The sequence below is a fragment of the Phoenix dactylifera genome, chromosome 3 (genome assembly GCF_051530095.1).
Source record: "Phoenix dactylifera cultivar Ajwa chromosome 3, Ajwa_hap1_PhDact_Kaust_v1.1, whole genome shotgun sequence".
In the NCBI taxonomy this organism is placed as follows: domain Eukaryota; kingdom Viridiplantae; phylum Streptophyta; class Magnoliopsida; order Arecales; family Arecaceae; genus Phoenix; species Phoenix dactylifera.
In genome coordinates this window covers 55912570-55932338 of record NC_143192.1, presented here as the reverse complement: position 1 = coordinate 55932338, position 19769 = coordinate 55912570, and the positions used below count along the sequence as shown (strand labels likewise).

The window sequence follows — 19769 nt, the reverse complement described above, 5'->3', positions numbered from 1 at the left end:
CTCCTCCTTCTCCTCACTAGTAGTATCTTCTCCGAGTGCCAATGGTCTCTCACTCAGTACATTACAGCATAACTCATCCGGTCTCTTTTTTTCATCATGGCTGCTCCCTCTCACAACTACTCTCCTGCCGCTCAACTAGACGATCCGTTCTTTCTACACTCCTCCGACAACCTAGGTACAATTCTTGGCACTGGAAGCCAAAAACAAAATGGGTTTTGTTGTTGGTTCTCTTCCCAAGCCTGAGCCAACCGACCCATTGTTCTACGCCTGGAAATGTACCAATAATATGGTCCTTTCTTGGCTTCTCAACTCAATCCATATGGATCTCGCTCTGTCAGTACTTTACGCTAACTCTGCAGCCGATGTTTGGATGGAGCTGCACGCTAGGTATTCCCCTAGCAACGACCCTCGGGTCTTCATGCTCGAACGTGCCATCGCCGCACATCAACAAAATTCCGACTTCATCTCAAAATACTACAACTTGCTCAAAAGTTATTAGGACAAGTTGGCCACCTATGATCCCCAAATACTTTTTCTTAACCATTGTTGATGACTATACTCAATACATATGGACCTTTTTAATTAATGCATTTCAAATTTGAAACTCTTTTCGTCTTCTAGCATTATCATGCATTTGTCCACCTTCTTATGACCATATCTAGGTACTTGGATGTCTTTGTTTCGCTTCTACTGGTCATTTAGTCACTGATAGATTTACTCAAAGAGCCAAGAAGTGCATTTTTTTGGAATATCCTAATCATCAAAAAGGTTATCGTCTTTATGATCTTGAGCACCAAACTTACTTTATTGAGATGTTGTATTTCATGAATCTCATTGTCTTTTTCTTTCTTGTCCAGCCTCACCATCTTTCTCTTCCCATGTACTTCCCCATTCTATTCTTGATTTCTCAACTCCCAATTTCGCACAAGAGGAACCTCATGATGATAGGACCTTACATAGGCATGTTCCACCTTCTACTTTCACCATACTACAGCCGAACATCGCTCCTGCATGCTCATCATCTAGCCCTGCACCCATACCCGCAACCACCAACCTTCATACTACCTCCTCAAATCACTCATCTCCCACACCTTCTCAACCTCCATTACATCATTCTGATAGGCCTAAGAAACAACCTGCCTATCTCAACGATTTCTATTGTGATGCAATTCTACCCAACCACTCATCTTCCACCTTATTTGCTTCTAGCACCCACCACCTCATCTTTTCTCACCTGACTTATGACCACTTCTCCACCAAATATAAAGCCTCTCTTACCTTTATATCCAGTGAGACCGAGCTTACTTGTTTCACCCAAGCTAATATACAATCCAAATGGCAGGAAGCCATGACAACAGAAATCCAAGTTCTAGAGGCCAATAATACCTGGACAATAACTAATTTGCCCCTCGGTAAGAAATCTAATGGTTGCAAATGGGTTTACAATATCAACTATTGTTCTGATGGCAATATTGAGAGATACAAAGCCAGACTTGTTGCAAAGGGCTTTACACAAATTGAGGGCCTAGATTATAATGAGACTTTCACACCCATTGCTAAACTTGTGACTGTTCATTGCTTACTCGTGATTGCTTCAGTTAGAGGCTAGCCTTTAGATGAGGAGGTTTGCATAAAACTTCCTCTTGAATTTGCCAAACAAGGTGATTCACGAGTTTGCCGTCTTCATAAGTCACTTTATGGGCTCAAGCAGGCCTTTCGCAACTAGTTTGCAAAATTCTCATCTATGCTTCTTACTGCTGGTTTTCTCCAATCAAAGGCCGACTACTCCCTTTTCACATCTACAAGGGACACCCTCTTCACTGTTGTTCTCGTACATGTGGATGATATTATCATAACTGGGGATGATTCTCTTGTCATTACTTTTGTTGAAAGGCTCCTTGATTCCAAATTTCATATAAAGAACTTAGGACCTCTCAAATATTTTTTTGAGATTGAAGTTGCCCGATCTGTTCAATATATATATCTCTCACAATGAAAATATGCATTAGACATTTTAGCTGATGTGGGTGCTCTTGGTTGCCGTCCATGTGTTTCACCTATGGAGTCCAATCTAAAACTATTTTCAAATGGCAACCCCATTTTTTTTGAACCTTCTCCTAATCGGAGACTTGTAGGCCGCTTACTTTATCTGACCATTACAAGACCTGGCATTCTTTATCATGTCAATATTCTTAGCCAGTCAATGCATGCCCCATGTCAGTTCCATTGGAATGCTGCACTTCGAGTGGTTCGCTACATCAAACCATCACCGAGAGCAGGTCTTTTCTTCTCTTCTTCCAGCCCATTATTACTTTCTGTTTATTCAAATTTGGATTAGGCTTACTGTCCCACTTCTTGGAGGTCTGTCAGAATATATTGTACCTTCCTTGGCACCTGTCCTATATCCTGAAAGTCTAAGAAACAAGATATTGTTTCTCGTTCATCTGCTGAAGCAAAATATTGAGCTATGGCATCATCTGCATGTAAAAATCAATGGTTAAACTACTGGCTTCATGATTTGCAAGTCCCGCAACATACAACCACTCTGATAACCAATCAACTCTACATATTTCATGCAATCATGTCTTTCATAAGTACACCAAGCATATCAAACTTGATTGCTATTTTATTTGCGAGAAGATCCAACGTCATCCCATCAAGATAGCTTATATCCGGTCCAATAAGTAAATTACAAATCTATTCACCAAGTCCCTTAACCGAGAGCAATTCCAGCATTTAGTTGTCAAGTTGGCTCGTAATCTCCACCCTCCAATGACGTCTTGACCATCATCTGGTTGGTCATCAAGTATTGGATAAGAACAACATATCGTATTGGATAAGAATAACTACTGGATCATAACAAAAAGCCATATTGTTTGTTATATGGTTGTAGCCAATATGATCATAACGCTTTCCTATTTTAGAGACAAAATGATTCAACGGGAGTAACTATCGAATAAAAGGATCCTATTGTTGTAACCATGTGCCTTTGTACAACTTATATATATTTCTTTTTATAGCGCTCTTTGGGACTTGCTGCTTTCTAACTCTCTAGGATATATTCAAACAAAAATGGTATCGAACATCCGTCTTAGCAAAAAAGAAAAAGAAAAAAAAAGATCCGTTATCAATACGGATAAAAATGCGGCTTAGTTCTTTTTAAAAAAATATATACAGCTGAAAACATAGCTTAACACAAAGGAAAACCTCATGTGTGCTGGTGAGTGATGACACATCAACCACCATTTGATTAGGTCCTCATTTCTCAAACTATATATTATATCCTTCCCCCACTCCATTGCCACCGTATTTCCAATTCCCGGAGACCCCACCCTTGTGCCGCAAGCGTGGGAAATCCTGACATTGGGATCCACGTAAAAGTGGCATTTCTGTACCTTTTCTAATGGGATCATGGGGGTTGAGATATTTATTATTGCTCGATGACTAATAATGTGAATGTAGGAAAGACGCAAGCGTAGGAACGTGGATTAATTTAAAGGCAGCGTGGGCTGGGTCATGTGACACGGTCTGTCGTCTTAAGAACAAAGATTCCGGGGTCAGAGTAGGAGCACATTCCGCCCCACGTGACCACGCGGCACGCACACGTGATGCCCGCATCGCATCGTGCGGCTCCCGTGCCGCCTCAGCGGGCGCACCCGGTGCACCCGGGCGTCGCACCCGTTCGTAGGTCCCACCGGGACTCTCTTGCCCACGAATAGAATATAATACTCGAACTCGATGTATATAATAAATTAAGATATCTCTTACGTATTTCTAAATTACTAATATATTTTGTGTAAAAATGTACGTAGGCTATGTTCTGATGCAGCGGTAACACGCGAGGTTCCACGTAAAAAAGACGCACGACAATTGAGGCATGCGGTGTTGGTTGCAGCTCCAGCTCTCTCTTCCAATAATTCATGAGCTGATGTATTGAGGCCCAATACATCATGGTTTTTGGCAGAGTTTGAAATTACATATTTGTACTCTAGCATGGTTTTTGGCAGAGTTTTGATACACCAATTCATAAAATTGTATGGATTCTTGATTCCAACAAGTTTCAGGCAAATTTGCACCCATAAATGCTAGTTTCAGGCAAATTTTTTTAAAAAAATAATTATTTTTTAAGGACTCATTTGATTTACGGGAATTTTTTTTTCATATAAAATTTTTTTTCTAAAAAGCTCATTTCTAGAAATATAATGTATAAAAAATGGTACATTACAGAATTGAATATTTACTTTTCTAAAAAGGTTGTGTAAAATATCTATTATATCTTTAATAAAGAAAAAAAATATTATCTAGAAATTTTGATGGCTTAAGAATAGCTTTATAAAAAAAAAAATTCCAATTGATTGAAAAGTAGTTTTTTATATTCCTCATAATTTTTTTTATCATGATATATGAGAATCTTATTTTCATAAAAATATTATTTTTTATTTTTTTTTAAAACTCTAACTCAATGAGAAGTCTTTCATCATTTTTATCGTTGACCAACTTTTTCTCTTCTTTTTCCGCAAGCCAGTTCCTTGCTATAGTTAGAAATACCTTATTTTTTATTCTTCAACAGCAGCAACATCAAAATTTTTTTTATATTTTTATTTGTCTAATCAAATAGACGTTAAGTTGGCAACCCCCAAAGTCATTCAATAGAGCCAAAAAAAAAAGAAGCTTTATTATTTGCCGATGCATGGTCATGTACTATTTTGCTACCGGCGGCCGTTTGCTTAACAACTCAGTTTGGATGATTAGCTAGAATTTTTGGATCTTTGTGAATCCAATTTGCGATGATATTCATTAAATTAAATATGTCCAGCATTGTATGCGATCCGTCAGAAAATAACAGGGCGACTCTTTGTGACTTTTATTACACAAGCAGGCCTTTTTTTTTTTAAACAATAGCAAGAAAAGTAACAAGAGATAACAAGAAAAGTAATAAGGGCCTCAACAAGAAAAGTAATATAGTAATCCATCAGAAAAGTAATAAGGCGACTATTATATATTGTTAACTTTATAAATTATTACAATTTGCAATAACAAGAAAAGTTATCTCAACAAGACATGAGAAGAAATAAAAGTTAAGAAATAGAAAATCAATAGGTCCAACGCGATGTATAGCCAAACCTAAGAAAACATTATTTCAACCCCCTAGACATGGAATGAATTGGGCCTCTAGTTTGTCTCCAAATAAAAGCCCACCGGGACATGAACGACTATGAATCTCATTCTTTATTTAATCCTAAATCTAAACAGCGAAGTCTTCTATTGGGTTGCAAAGACCAAACCGCAGCATCCCCACATCGACAAAGGTTTTCTCCATGCAGATGTAGGCTGACTGAATTGCGCCGCAGATGGCAACAACACCAAACGAAAGTCTCGCCTTCCTTTGTGGCGCCAAACTAGCTTATTAATTGTGTTATTTAAGATGCCCATTAAGGATAAGACAGAGAGCCATTAGAAAAGACATGGTTCCAAAGTTAAAAGTGGATTTCGATCTTGGGTTTTCCAAGTTTGACCTGACCAAGCCAATGGACCAGACTTTATTTGATTTCATATAAAGTAATGGATTAATATAATGGGAAACATATGCGTCCATAGAGACATTGGACAAGCTTTGGTTGTAGAAGCTTAGGGCACCCCTATGTGAAATGTTTAGGGTTCCCATTAATAGGGTTTGTTGGCTTGATTAGTTTTTTTATTTCTTTTGCTACGAAGTATTTTAGCTCAGCTGTTGGGATCCGCGCAGTGTGTTAAGTTTGACCTGCACATTACTTAAATCAGTAGCTGTGACCTACCGACCAACTACAAAGACAATACGGAGCATGGACCGGTTGGGGATCACACGGGCCAGGCTGGGCTTGGCCGATGGTTACTATTGTCCTGCGTCTCTCTGAAAGCTAGCTGAGCCGGATGATTTTTTTTTTTTTTTTTTTTTTGGTTGACACAACAGCAGCTATGGGTGTGAATACAGCCAACAAAATTAGAAAACAATAGACTACAAAAAAACTCCTGCGTAGACTCATGATCCACCCAGATGAACCTTTCAAAGGATGAGCAGAGGTAACCCAATCACAAAATTCCACCTCATCCTGTCGCGCACCCGCTCTATATCGAGTTTGATTGAAATTTTTCACTAGGAGCCTTCTATAAGATAACTCGACTCGACCATGCTAGACCTAGACTAAGGTTGGCAACTCGGCTGAGTCGCACCCTCAAAGGAAATTATTCTCTCGAGGAAATCTTGAAAAGGGGCTTCCATTACCAGCTAATCATGATTCGAGCAAAATTGATCAGGGTCCAGGTTCTATAATGGTCCTCCATTACCGTCCAAATACGGAAAGCATGGATCTTCCAGCGAAAGCTGTATCATATTTTCTACCAACATGATTTCTAGCTTTGTTTGCCCCCATGTCCAGAATTCTAACCTATGCTTTACACTGATTAGAGCTTATTAATAATAAGAAATTAAAATGAATGATGAGAATTAACTATAAAGTGATATCTTTACAGATTTTCGTAGGGCCTCTCAAGAAAAGCTAAAAAATATACAACTTTGCTTCATGGTCGGAATTTCGATCAGATGAAAGAATGGCAAGTCAAAATTAATCTGCAAGAGAAAGGAGAAACAAAAGGACGGACTTGAGTAACTGATGTGCTCGAATCCCATTGGCCAAGGTCAGAAGGGCACAAGATTCACCTCGATATCACCATGGGTTAATTGAAACTGATTTGGAGGCATCAAGATGGTTCAAACGGCAGGTTCCAAGAAGGAGCTCTGGGAGCTCTTCTTGTGTATTGCCCTGCATGGCATTCAATTCAAATGGATTTGTTAAGATTGTATGGATGCAGAGGCAGGAGTAATAATATCCTGAAAGATAAAGCAAGTGATTATTTTCTATAGGTCTTGCATAAGATGTTCAAACTGAGTTACTTTGTCTCGAAACTCAGAATTAAATCAAATAGACCTTTTGCTGTTTCCATTGGAAGTTATGTGGTTGTGTCAGTATTCGAGAAAAGGAAATTCCAACTGATCCAGGATATGTAAGCTAAAATAAAAGTTTTGTTACATATTAACAACCAAAGAATCATAAATTTCATTACCTGTATTAGAAATGCCAATTCTATCACTAGATTGTTCAAGTAACCAAGCACAAGACTCACAACTCCCCTAGCAACTGTTGATGAGCCAGCATCGATTCCAACCTGAAAATTCACATTTGTACGAAGCCATTATAACTCAGCCATGTCAAAACTTATGAAGTTTTAAGAAGCAACTCAAACATAAATCCTTGCATGTATATACACAATAAATATAAAAGCATGCAACACATGGTGCACTATGCATGACTGCATGCTTTATCGGCACACTTGGTTGCCATTGATAGCACTATACCTATCAATATTTTCACCACAAAAGGAAATAGAACATCTTCATTTACATGTGCAAGGACATTTCGTCCAAAATCTGATACGACCCCAAGTCCATATAGGCAATTCCATTGATCCCTTTCTGACAATCAGCACACCACCATGTTTCACTACGCCCACCACCTAATGTCACCAGCACCACCACCTCTTGAGGCAATAGATGAGGGAAACTGGGGCTAAATGCAGCAGTAAGAGAGCAACCTTGATGAGAGTGTGATGACAGAGAAGAGGGTGGAAGAGGGAGGCCTGGAAGGTATGAAGCTGTAGAGGGTTGGGGTCGAAGAAGGCAATGACAAGGTGTAGATGATAATGAAGAGGTGAGGTGGAGGAAGCAACAATGGTAAGTTGACATGGTGACAGGCAAGTTGATGGCTGGTCAATGAGGGGGAAGGTAAAAGAGGGGATGAACAAGGATGAACATGCATACCATGATGGGACTAAGATCATGCTCTAGGAAGGAGAGGCCAGTTGGAGGGCTAAGTAGAATCATGGATTTAAGTAGGCATGAGAACTGTGGGGATAAGTATGATCAAGATTGAGAGGAAAAAAAAGAAAGGGGGGTACAGAGAAATGCACTGCATATGTATTTTTAATTTGTTTGGAATCGCAACAGGTTGATTAAAAGAGGGCATCAATCCTAATGGATATCAATATGGCCAGTATTGCTGCATGCTTCAAAATTTTGGGCAATAAAGAGGGGCAAAAAATGACAAATGCGGTAAAGATGAAAATTTTGAAATATATGCAGCAAAAACTAGGGAAAAAATGAGGAATATGAACAATAGAAAAAGTACAAGTGTTGCCCTTATCGAGCATGATGTGATGGACCAATCAAGATGGTTTGGTACATACAAAGTAAAGATCTACGAGGAGGCCATGATAATGAGAGATGCTTGAATTTCTATTTGAAGATCAGGAAAGAGGGATAGATAGACATATCACATAACCAGGACTGATGAAATTATTAGAAAGGAATGGAAAAGATTCAAGTAACACCACAAGTAGCCCTTGATGGGAGTAACCATGAAGTAGACTCACTGGTTTCCACAAGTGGTTGGAGCCATAGTTGATGGTTACCTATAGCACATCATGTATATTAAGATTTATGTAACTTGTCCTCCTTACTAACTTCTATTTTATACTAAAATGTTGGATGGATAGAAAAGATATATGCCATTCTATATTATCTATCTACTCTTAGTTCATCCTTTCATCCTGAAATACACCCACATTTTTTTTTAAAAAATTCTGTCTTTCCTGGTAGAAAGAGGCTTGTTAGCAATGGCCATTTACTGGGGCAAGCCTCAAATACCCCAAACCGTCAAACAATGGTAAAAGCAGACCCAAATCCATGTCTCGGGTAAACTACCAAGAGACTTTACCAGCAAGGTAAACCAGCACCTTTGTAGTTCTTCCATCTTAGTTTTGCAACCATAACAGACAACATATACTTGGTACTAATTTTTGTTAACTACTGGACTATCAAGTATGCACAGAAAACATGCACATCATGCATTCTGTAGAAAAGAAGTTTCATATGTACATAACATTTAATAACATTTGAACAGCTTCTAACCATAATCGTAAAATGCAAAGATGGATGGTTTGCAATCCATATATATAATGGCCATGTAATTTATATATAGATGATCTACATAGGGCCCAGAAGTCTCAGTCCAGTTATCGAGCCAACTGGGGTGCTACATGCCAAAAATTTTGATATATAAGTTCATGGTCGAGGATTTAACTACTGGGCCATACTGGGCCATACCAGAAGGTACCAGTACTAGCACAACACCCATAGTGGTACTATGGAGACTTATGGTACTTCACCTCTATTTTGCTGTACCAACACAAAGAACGGTACTATGTGTTGGTATAGCACATACAGTACAAGGTATTGCTTGCATCACTGTGCATGCAAGAAAGTATATATCTAGAATCACCGCTTTCATCATACAATTTCCACATATATTACATCCATTAATGTACTCTGTCATGTTTACAGATGAAAGTTAATTGTTGAAGATGCTAATGATGCATTACATGATTTGAGAGGTGACAGAAAGCACTTCAGCACTCCACATATGGCATGACCTTATATTGAATATCTTAGTTGTTTAAATGTGTGCTATTATAGTGATTATCTAAATTTTACCTCCAAGTAGTTGCTCCCACGAAAATAATGACTTGCCAGTGCTTGACCCACCAAACATGCTTTTTTGCCCACACTTTGCTTCACTATCCAAGATCCCTACAAGAAGATCAAAAGAACGGGAAAAAAGAAAAAATAATCATGCATGATAGCAAGGCTTCAGCATACACTAGTTTAGATGCTATTGTACTGCATACACATACCTTTGATATATATGGGATGAGTTTAAACCTCGAATTCCTGTATGCATCATCTCCTTTGACAAAACTTTCAAGGAGGGGAACATTTTCCAATGGAGTATCCATCATATAATATAAAGCGAGACTATATGTAGATGAACCTGGGATCTGTTTCATAGACAAAGATAAGATATTTGGATGTTGAGGGTCTAGATTTATTAGAGAAGATTGGTGTCTCCTCTTTGCACCTAAAAGGACAAAGAAGATTACTCACTTGTATGTTTACTATGAAGAAAAACTCGCTGCCACCTTGTGCTGCATATTTCTGCAAGATTCAAAACCTTTTCCTATGAAGCTGAAAAAGAAAGAAGATTACTTGTGCAGCATAAAGTATTTGTGATTACAAAGAGACCTGTACAACGCCCCCAGGCCGGCCACCAAGATCATCTTCACGCTTATCAGAATTTAGCCAATCAGCAGCTACCATTTGCATCAAGGTGCTATTGGCTTTAATCTGTTAATCCAACAAATCGATGAAATAAACAACAGAATTATCAATTTTAGCAAAACTATGAAAGACCGATCTATAATTTAGTATTCAAGAATTCATATATTAAAACTAAAACTATTTCACAATTAGGCACATCTGGAAGTTCATTTAAATGAAAAATTGTAGGACAAAGTGGTGATATTAGGATATGTAAATATCTAAGATTTACAGCTAAACAAAGTGATCCTCCCTCCTAGCCAGAAAGAGATGTTTATGACACTGTGAAATCGAAGATCTGATATTAAGGGAAAACTATGAAAGCTTCACCGTATTGTCTGGATATAAGAACACGACGAGCCTATAAATATATGCTAATTTTGCCTTCTCAAAAGTTAGTAAACATACATTTTTACAAGAGAAGAAGCAAAATCTAAGCAGGAGATTGCACCTTCTGTTGGTCTCGTAGGTAAGATTCACCGCGAATTAAGAATGATGTAGGGTCTGCCATTGCCCAACTGCAAGTCATAGTACAACTTGGGTCTTTTGGAAGAGTGGTTCCATAGCTGCAAGGTGCCATATCTCCCATCGAGGCCTCCTGTAAATCAATGTAGCCTTTCTTTTGAACTGCATAAGTACAAGAGAAACAAGTGATCATTTTAAGTATAGTAGCATCCCTGACATAAATATTATATTAATTGAAAGAAACCTAGTCAAACTACCTGCAAAATCATGCAACTTCTTCACAAAAACTGCAGCTGTTGATAGCTTGTGCTGGCGTTGTTCCTGTACCAACTGATTTTAACAACCAAAAAATGACATGCTAAAATTTAAGCTCAGTTTCTGTTTTACATATACAAGTTCATCTGTTTGACAATGCAGATTGTGTTTCAATCAATATATGAAGGATACAGCAACCAAAGAGGAAAAGAAAAATTTAAGCTAAATGAGGCCTGAGAGGGAATGCCGATCTTTTGAGAGCTTCAGTAAAACAATAAGATTAACAAATGCTCAGGCTTCTAGGTGCCTTTTAGAATATTTCGAACAGCTAAACACCACATAAAAAATGGAAGTATCCAACTTCTGAACAATGCAATCTAAGATTCATAGCATGACGGCCTTAGAAAGTATCTGAGGCATGTTTTCAATATTCGCCATCTTGGTACCGGACCCCGTACCGGTGCCACACTAGCACAATGTCCGTACAGTACGGTACAAATTTTTTTTGGCGTATTGAGTGTCGGTACGCCACCCGTACTGGATACCGGTACCGTAAAAGTATGGTACACCCCATACCACGCAGTTCTCAACTTTGAGATGGTTTCAAGAAAAAACAGACACAACATGTTAGCATTGACAAAGGTGTTGTTGGTATTCAATATACTGAACACGGATACAGCTCTCAAAGGGAGCAAACGTGCTTCAAAGACTGGAAACATTCTTCGTTTTCTTTATCTCAAAACAAAGATTTTGCAATTCAGTTTTCATTTCTAGTTCAAGTTCATTACTTCCACATGTTTATCCATACATTTTACGGCTTGTTTCTTTTCACTTGCTCTCCATGATCTCTCAGCAATATCATCTTTGTAGATTTTTTTTTTTTGATTATTCATATGATTTTTCTTCAGCTTCGTGATGAGTTATGCGCATTTACCAGTGATGGGTTCTTCTAATGCCCGTTATGTTCCCTTACATCGCATGTTATTTACAAGTTCTATAAATTCCCATTGGACATGCATAGCTGTTGTTTTCAACCTGTCTTCAGCTACGATCACACCATGACATTTACTGGGCCAACATATGGTTTTTGGAGGGCCAACATGCAAGACATCCTTCCTTGCTCCTTGGCTAAACCCAATCTACTTTGGAGATACAGGGCCCTGATAGCTTCAGACCGACAACCACATGATTTTTTATTAGTTTAAGACCTGCTCACTCTCCTCATCTTTCTTTTCTCTATGCCTCAGATTAGACCTCTTTACAATATCTCACATTTATCCAGTGCTTCTCTTTTGGTCCATATATTCTTCTTATACAAGCCACTATGAATTTGGTTGAGAGCATGTTAGATGCACCTTTATTTATTTTCCATCTTCATCTAAAATCTTCAAATTGTATGTTTCTTACCTAATATTTGTTATCACTAACAAGGCTATGCTTTGGAATATGCACATGTTCTTCAACTTATCTAGGTTGTGGTGTTCATTTCATTAACATCATTTTCTTCATTTTGTTAAATTGATGGTTATCATTATCAAAATTGCTGTCTTAGGATCTAATAAACAAAAGAACGGAGAAATTGATAAAGACTTGTTTAGTAGAATTAGAACAAGATGAATGAAGTGAATAAGTGCTTAAAGTGTCCTACATGGCCAACGCACTCTATGACAATTTAGGAGGGGAAAATTTTGATGGCAATAAGTATGCACTGCTGTGTGGCTAAAATGTTTCTGTAACAAGGGTCCAAGAAAATAGGTTAAATGTAACAAAACCGAGAATGCTAAGATGGATGAATACTAAAACTACAAAGTAAGGTTCGCCGTCTCGGTACTGAACCCCATACTAGCACCATCCTATTACTGTATTGGTACATCCGGTACAAAGGGCAGTTCGGAGTACCAACACTCGGTATGCCTCCTGTACCACATACCAGTTTGGTACCGATACAGTACGGTCCGTATGCACCAATACTGACCGGTAAAGCAAGCTATGCTACAAAGGATAGAGTCATGAATGACTATATTGGAGGAGCAGTAGAAGTTGCATCAATAAAAGACAAGTGACAATGAACCAAACTAGAGGGTATCAGCATGCAAAATAAAAGTCCAAGGAGGCTTACGTAAGAAGAGGCATTCCAATTTTTGTCGAAGGATTTAGAAAGGAAAAGGAAAACTAAGGTAATAGGAATGGAAGTTGCACGAAAGGATATGAAAAAGTTTGCAATAACATTAGGGGCAATTCTAAAATTAAATAGCAATAATTCGAGAATGAGGATTCATAAAGAAGACCAAAATACTTGGGATAAGGCTTGATAGCTCTGGTTATGGTTTAATGTCATTACTGCTATTTTCACCATCTACAGTGATGGCAGTTGTTTCTGTTCTTGTTATGCGATGATGGATGCAGTGTGCACACTAAGCTATCTGGGGACCAACATTAATGGAACACAATAAGGGAGCAGTAGACCAAAACTTAATGAATGACAGGCTTGAAGTGAATTTTGCAAGCATTTCATGTCGGAGGGGCATGGCAATTCTCATTCTAATAAGTAAAGATCAAAAAATTAAACAGAATAGTATGGTTACATGGCATCGGGGAGAAAAAAAAAAATCATGTCACAGAAGCATAATGGAAAAAGAGTGAAAATGACACTAGGCACTCACCTGAGAGTGCATGCCTTCATCAGAAGGCCACAGAGCTTCTGTTTGGTCATTATCAGACTCATCAATAACATCAAAGAATTCATCAGCTGCATCATTTAGTTGAAGAAATGACCCACTTGTGTTTGCATGGCTGGAAGGAGACTGTTGTGGCGCTTCTGCAGAATCTGCACTCTTACTATTCTCACCTGTTGTCTGCACTTCTACCTTTATGTGTTCTTTTTCACTATACGGCAATCCTATCTCCCTTGTCAATTCACCTGATGAGTAATCAGAGCATGTGCAATTACCAAGTTTTGCTCGGAAGAACTCCCGCAAAGCTGCAAAGTAAATGTTGAAATGAGATATTCGATCATGAGCTCCTTAGATTGCTATAATCATAAGGATTGTGATTATAAAAAAACAAACAGGATTCTCATGCCATAAATCCTACCTGCAACTCTCCCAAGCATCCGGATTGTAACATACTTTGCAGATGATGTAAACATATAAGACCTCCAGAATTTCCAATCAATTGCAAGCATGTGCTTCACAACTGATTGTTTTCCTTGGTTCACAGGAGATATTACATATCCCCCACCTACAGAACATAAAGAACATAAAATACTGCATGAACATGCATGTCAGTTAAATGGCTGGCATTTGCCAGCACAACTAGGAAGTCTTTAGAAAATTTTCAACGCAAAATATTAAGCTACATTACTTTTAAGGCAAGCACGAATATAGCCTCTTTCAGGTCGACAGTTTTGATGGAAAACAGAATGGTAAAGAATTACTGCAACGAATTACAAATAGAGTTAGTCCATGGCTTTGCTCTACGAGCTAACAGTTGCCAGGATCTCATTAATGGCATTACCATATGTTCCATCATCTTCCCTCCTCCAGTAACGCCGTAACAATAAATCTCTTTTGTTCATTCCCCTGAAAATTAAATAAAATCCCTTCAGAAAAGAGACAGATAATTGATGAGACAATTAATAAATTTTCTGAAGGTTTAAAGGTTTGGGATCTGACCATGGTAACCAATCACCATGCAATTTCTTGTGGATTATATCAGTGTGACCATCCAGGTGTTCAACCACTCTGCCTTCTAATAAAGAGAAATCCCATCTACAATAAATTTCAAGGCCTTACTTTTAGAATATAGAAATTCCAGAATATATTATTGCCTAGTAAAAATGTCAGATTTATCTGCATGTGCCTAGTCTCTTTTATTTCCATATCTATTTTGTGAATAACAGTTATCTATTTTCTTATTTATTGAAATAACTGATACAAAATTGCAAGATATCATGCTTATCCTATATGCGCTACTATGTTTTTTACATCTACTATAATTCAGAAGAATATAATGCTCCAACGTAATTGGTCATGAATGCAGCAGTGACCTTGGTTCTATACGTTGCTACATGGTCATGTACTTGGCATCAACTGCGATTATTGTCTTTTTACATAGGACAAAAGCAGAATATGATGTCAAAAATTTAAAACTGTATGCACAGCAGACTGTGGCACTCTTACTCTGATCTTGATGGACCAAGGGACATTACTGTCCGGAAGATGGCCTCAGAAGTTGCATCAACCACACCTACTGCCATTATTGCTGGATGATCGTCCCAGTGCTGAGCAAAGGAGCATATTTAATAATACTTAGTGGACTCGAGATAATGGATATTTGTTGATCAAATTAAATAGATACCTTCCCAAGAAAATCACCCTCATTTGACTCTTTAAAAAGTCGTAAACCTGCAAGGAAAATGTCCATGGATTTAATATAGAAGTTTTGCTACGAATAGAAAGATGAAATAAGAAACTATTACCATTTTTACAGCCAAATATCATCCATGGGGAAGGAGCAATAACATCAGACGCCATCGGATCAGTGTGCACAGATGAATAAACAGTCCAGTCTAGCAACATTTTCATTGTCAGATACTTCAGTAAAAACAAAATCTAGGAAAAAGGTAACACTATAGCAATGACAGATCATTTACAAAATTCTGTAACAATCAGATTATTTGCGATTAAATACATTGTTGCAGAAGCAATATTGACATGTTTGAATTTTTCCAAGGGATGAACGAAAAAGATATCTTGGAAAAAGATAGTTGAGCTACAACTTTTAGGAAGTCTAAATTCTGAAATAAATAAAAAAATATAGCCTACCAATAGAGTGCATAAGACTTCTTGCCCTTGTGCGACTCAACCTGATTCAAAAAAAGTCAATAAAAAGGGCATAAATAACAAAAATATTCAGCTGAACAGATATTCTTATTTTACATAGCAAAGGAAAGAATGACTTATTAATCTGCACCACAAATCATGGAACTACAGACATGCATGTCATAGCTCTCATCAAGCAGGCTTGCAAAAACATCTGGCAAGTAGGCAAGGATGTCAAAAGGGAACCATATACTTCATAGATCAGCTAGTGGCACATTAGACTGGTACACTACAGACATAAACCCTGATATAAACTAACCTCTAAAGGACATCGTATTTCTTCCCATGAGTACATAGAATAAGGAAAAAAGAGGCCAGCACGATATAATTGTTTCTTTTACAGATGAACAGAAAAATTTAATAAAAGTATAACACAGACTGATTTTCTTGAATGCTAATTGTTTGAGTATCCCCAGATAGCAAGGAAATGTGCAGAGAACACAGACAAACGAATCAATAATGACATGCAAGTAAAAAAGTGAACAAGCATCCAAGATTTAAAGTGCACATGGTTCGCCCAGGGCCAATGAGAAATTAGTCTCAAATCCCTCCTTATCACAAATTAACATGGCAATTGGTAAGGTTTAACTTTTCTCCAAAGCATAGCTATCTACTTCCCTCAAATTAGACTACATAGCAAAGAAGAAAAGGATGGATCTAGGTCTCATTTATCCCCAAACAGCCTCCTTGACCAGATTCCTCCAAAGGATAGCAAAGATCTTGGTAAATCAAAACAAAACTGACCTACTAAGAATTTCAAAGTGTCTGTTGTATTCAAATTTAGCCTTGAAACCCGCATCAATTTCTAGTATCACTTGGGAAGGTAAATAAGGACTTTATGTGATGGTTCCATTTGACCCTTTTCTCTAACATCTCTTGCATTCCCTACTAAACAGAGGAGTGTTAGGGTGGATGATAAAGATCTGTGATTCCTCAGCAACCCAGCCTTGACAGGATTTCTAGAGGATTGAGCATCAAAACAGCTAATTCGCTGTCATCTCACAGCAGCACTAAATGACAACTTCCAAAATAATAGACAAAGATGGGGAAATACAACACAAGCAAGTCCAGCAAAAGATTAAAGATTTAAAGTTAAATAAATCATAGTGTAAATTAATGGAATTACACCTTTTGATATATTATCGTGCTGATATATGCCTATCGTCAAAGATGAAGATAACTATAATCAAAGTGACATAGTTTGAATATGTTAAACAAGCTAAGCTTTCCTGCTATTATCTAAATGAAATAACAAGGAAGATATTTGCGAATAGTTGATAACTAATTTGTGTAATGGAAAGGGAGCTTCTTCTGACCTTAAAGAATGCCGTCTTCTTTTGGAACAAGCCACAAATTTCTCGTCTTTGTTTGGGCACTCCTGCAAGTAACAAAATAATGATATATCACATTTTTAGGCAATACAGTCAATTTAAAAAGTCAGCATCAAAACCTTCAACGCTGCTTCCATTAAGGATCGGATCCAGCTAGCTGCTTCTTCTGAGCTTCGAGCACCCAACTGCAGAGTCAGATTATTCTTAGTCTCCATTCATCATGAATGTAAATCAGAACCAGCAAATCACAACTAACAAACAGGTTTTTGTAACGGTAAGCAATTATCCTCCCGTACCTTAAGTTGATCATTGTGATTAGAAGAACTATAAAGCGTAAATATATAGAAAACCTGCAAAATGCCACCAAAATTCACAAGTAATTAGCTCACATGCGGTAAACCTGGAAATTATTGAACCAAATAGATGACATATGGGAGGGCAAGAAATAAAGCTCTTATGGAAAATCTGGTCCAGGCTTGTCTCTTACACTTCTATGCATGCTCGCTCTCCCATTGTCTGTGACACGTATGCAGGAATTGATCAGAGCACTTCTTATAGGATCCTGAGAATGTTAAGCACGTAGAATATTTGAGTTTCACCACTCGAAGAAAAACAGATATCATTAGCAATCTCACATTGATTACCTGAAACTTGAAATGGTTAGCATGCTAGTTTTTAATCATGAATAAGTTTCTTAGTTTCCTTTCAACCAAATAGAATTGTGTGAGACATCTTATTCACCAACCACATGGATGTCATCATTCAAATTCAAATCTTTCGACAGATTTTTTTTTTCCCCTTAACATTCGTGTTCAAATTGTGCCACCCAAAACCAGATTGCCACTAAAGATTCCTAATAAGAAATATATTATCATACAAGACAATTTTCGGTCAAACTGGCTCATATTGATCTTTGAAAAATGAATTTCCGCACTAATAACAAACATGTTCCCTTCATAAAGAAAACCCCATATATTTTTGCCAAAGTTTGTTTTTTTTTTTCTTTCTTTGTCGCCTGAATACTTTAGTTTCAAAAAACCAAAAGAAGATACCGAGCAATGGAAATCCAATTTCCAATCTGTTTTTGCGCAAGAATTCGATCCAATACAAACGAATAAAACCAAGGCTCCGAAAAGAGTTGCTCTCATCATCCAAACGAACCAACAATAAAGATCATCTTTTCCCAAAAGAAGAAACAAAACCAAATAAACCAAACACCTATTTCTCTTTCTTTACATATCAAAGGAAAAGCCCAAAAATACAAAGAAAAGAAGAAGCATCAAGAATCGATCCGATATACCTCTCTTCTTGATGCGGGCACGGCCTTGTAGCAATTGAGGGCGTTGTCCTCGAGGACGAAGTAGCGCTTCCGGGAGTACTGCAGCCCGAGTCGATTGGACCGGATGAGGTAGAGCCACCCCTCCATCCTTCGATCCTCCTCCGTGATACCCATTGAAAATCTCCCTCTCCTCTCTCACTCTCTCTCGTTGCCTCTTTCTTCTCTCTCTCCCTCCCCCCCTTTTAGAGTTCAAATTCCATTCAAGGATTCGAGCTTCGGACGTCCCTTCTTCCGCCGAGAAGAAGCGGGGGAGGCCTCAGCTCAGGGGCAGAAGAGAAAAGAGGAGTTTGGAAAACGATGGCAACGAATCTAATAAATGAAATCCTCCCACCGAGGAATTTGAACGAGAGTGAAAGAGGAAAAGAGACTTTACCAGGGAGAAAGACAGAGCCCCTCCCAGCCTCTGAAACCCCCCTCGTGAGGGAATCAGATGGCAGAAAATTCCCGACCCCTCCTAACCTCTCCCTCTCCCCTCCTTGAAATTTCCAAAAGGACACCTCTCTCTCTCCTCTCTGTCTTTTTTTTTTTTATCCAAAGGAAAAAGTGATGAATTTAGGGACACGCGAGACAAATGATGGGCAGGGGTTAAAGTTTATTTAAGGTAAAATGGCTTTGCTGGCCTCAAGCTTTTGGAGAAATTGGTTTTCCAGTTCTAAGGGAATTGAAAATGGCCTGCCTTTTTTTCGTTGTTCCCCATTGCTAAATTGGGTTTGGTGGTTATTAACTTCTTAAATTTAGTCGCTTTCTTCTGGGTAGAAATTAGAAAGAATTCCATGGGTGATTGGTTGCAAAACGTAATGAGCCCCCCCCCCCCCCCCCCCCCCCCAACATGGGCACTCAAAGCTAAAAGTCTTTAATATCCTGTTTCGCAGAGCTTTTGGTAGTACAGGAAGCATTTTATGACCCTCTTTTGATAGAAGAGAGATGTTTAGTGAAAAAATCAGAAAATTATTTTAACTTTCTAGCAAAGCTGAAATAGCTTCTTAGAAAAAACTTCAAAATAAAACTTTTTATAGCTCAAAATTCTTCATAAAATATTGGGTCAGGCTATTGTTATCTATTCTTACTGGAAATGAAATTGTGATGTTTATTTTACACTATTCGAAATATTTTGATGCAAAAGTATTATCTCTCTATCAAATAATTACTTTACCTTTTCTAGATTCTTATCAAATCGAGTTATTAATCAGCGGTCGCATCGCATGGGCAAAGCAGTTGAACCACCTATTCCGTTGTTTTCCAATCTG

General features: G+C 38.0%; 1 protein-coding gene across 8 annotated transcripts; it reads right to left on the bottom strand.

Annotated features, from left to right (window-relative positions):
* Positions 1-6455: 6455 nt before the first annotated feature.
* Positions 6456-19217, bottom strand: LOC103708419 (protein ENHANCED DISEASE RESISTANCE 2-like). Of its 8 annotated transcripts, none has more exons than XM_039116377.3 (23): positions 18484-19217; positions 17671-17745; positions 17480-17533; positions 17303-17368; positions 17169-17230; positions 15796-15836; positions 15450-15539; positions 15329-15375; positions 15151-15251; positions 14644-14739; positions 14486-14550; positions 14333-14404; positions 14063-14209; positions 13633-13949; positions 10972-11044; positions 10701-10876; positions 10175-10276; positions 10037-10087; positions 9787-9930; positions 9587-9682; positions 7102-7203; positions 6698-6800; positions 6456-6607 (listed from the first exon to the last, which is right to left on the bottom strand). In XM_039116377.3, the coding sequence occupies exons 1-22, from the start codon at positions 18634-18636 to the stop codon at positions 6705-6707; spliced, it is 2226 nt and encodes a 741-aa protein (XP_038972305.2). In that variant the 5' UTR covers positions 18637-19217; the 3' UTR covers positions 6456-6607; positions 6698-6704. The 8 variants fall into 8 exon arrangements, with proteins under 8 accessions (XP_038972305.2, XP_038972308.2, XP_088575373.1 ...); XM_039116380.3 differs by having other exon boundaries at positions 10972-11035; XM_088719247.2 differs by having other exon boundaries at positions 6456-6800.
* Positions 19218-19769: the final 552 nt, after the last annotated feature.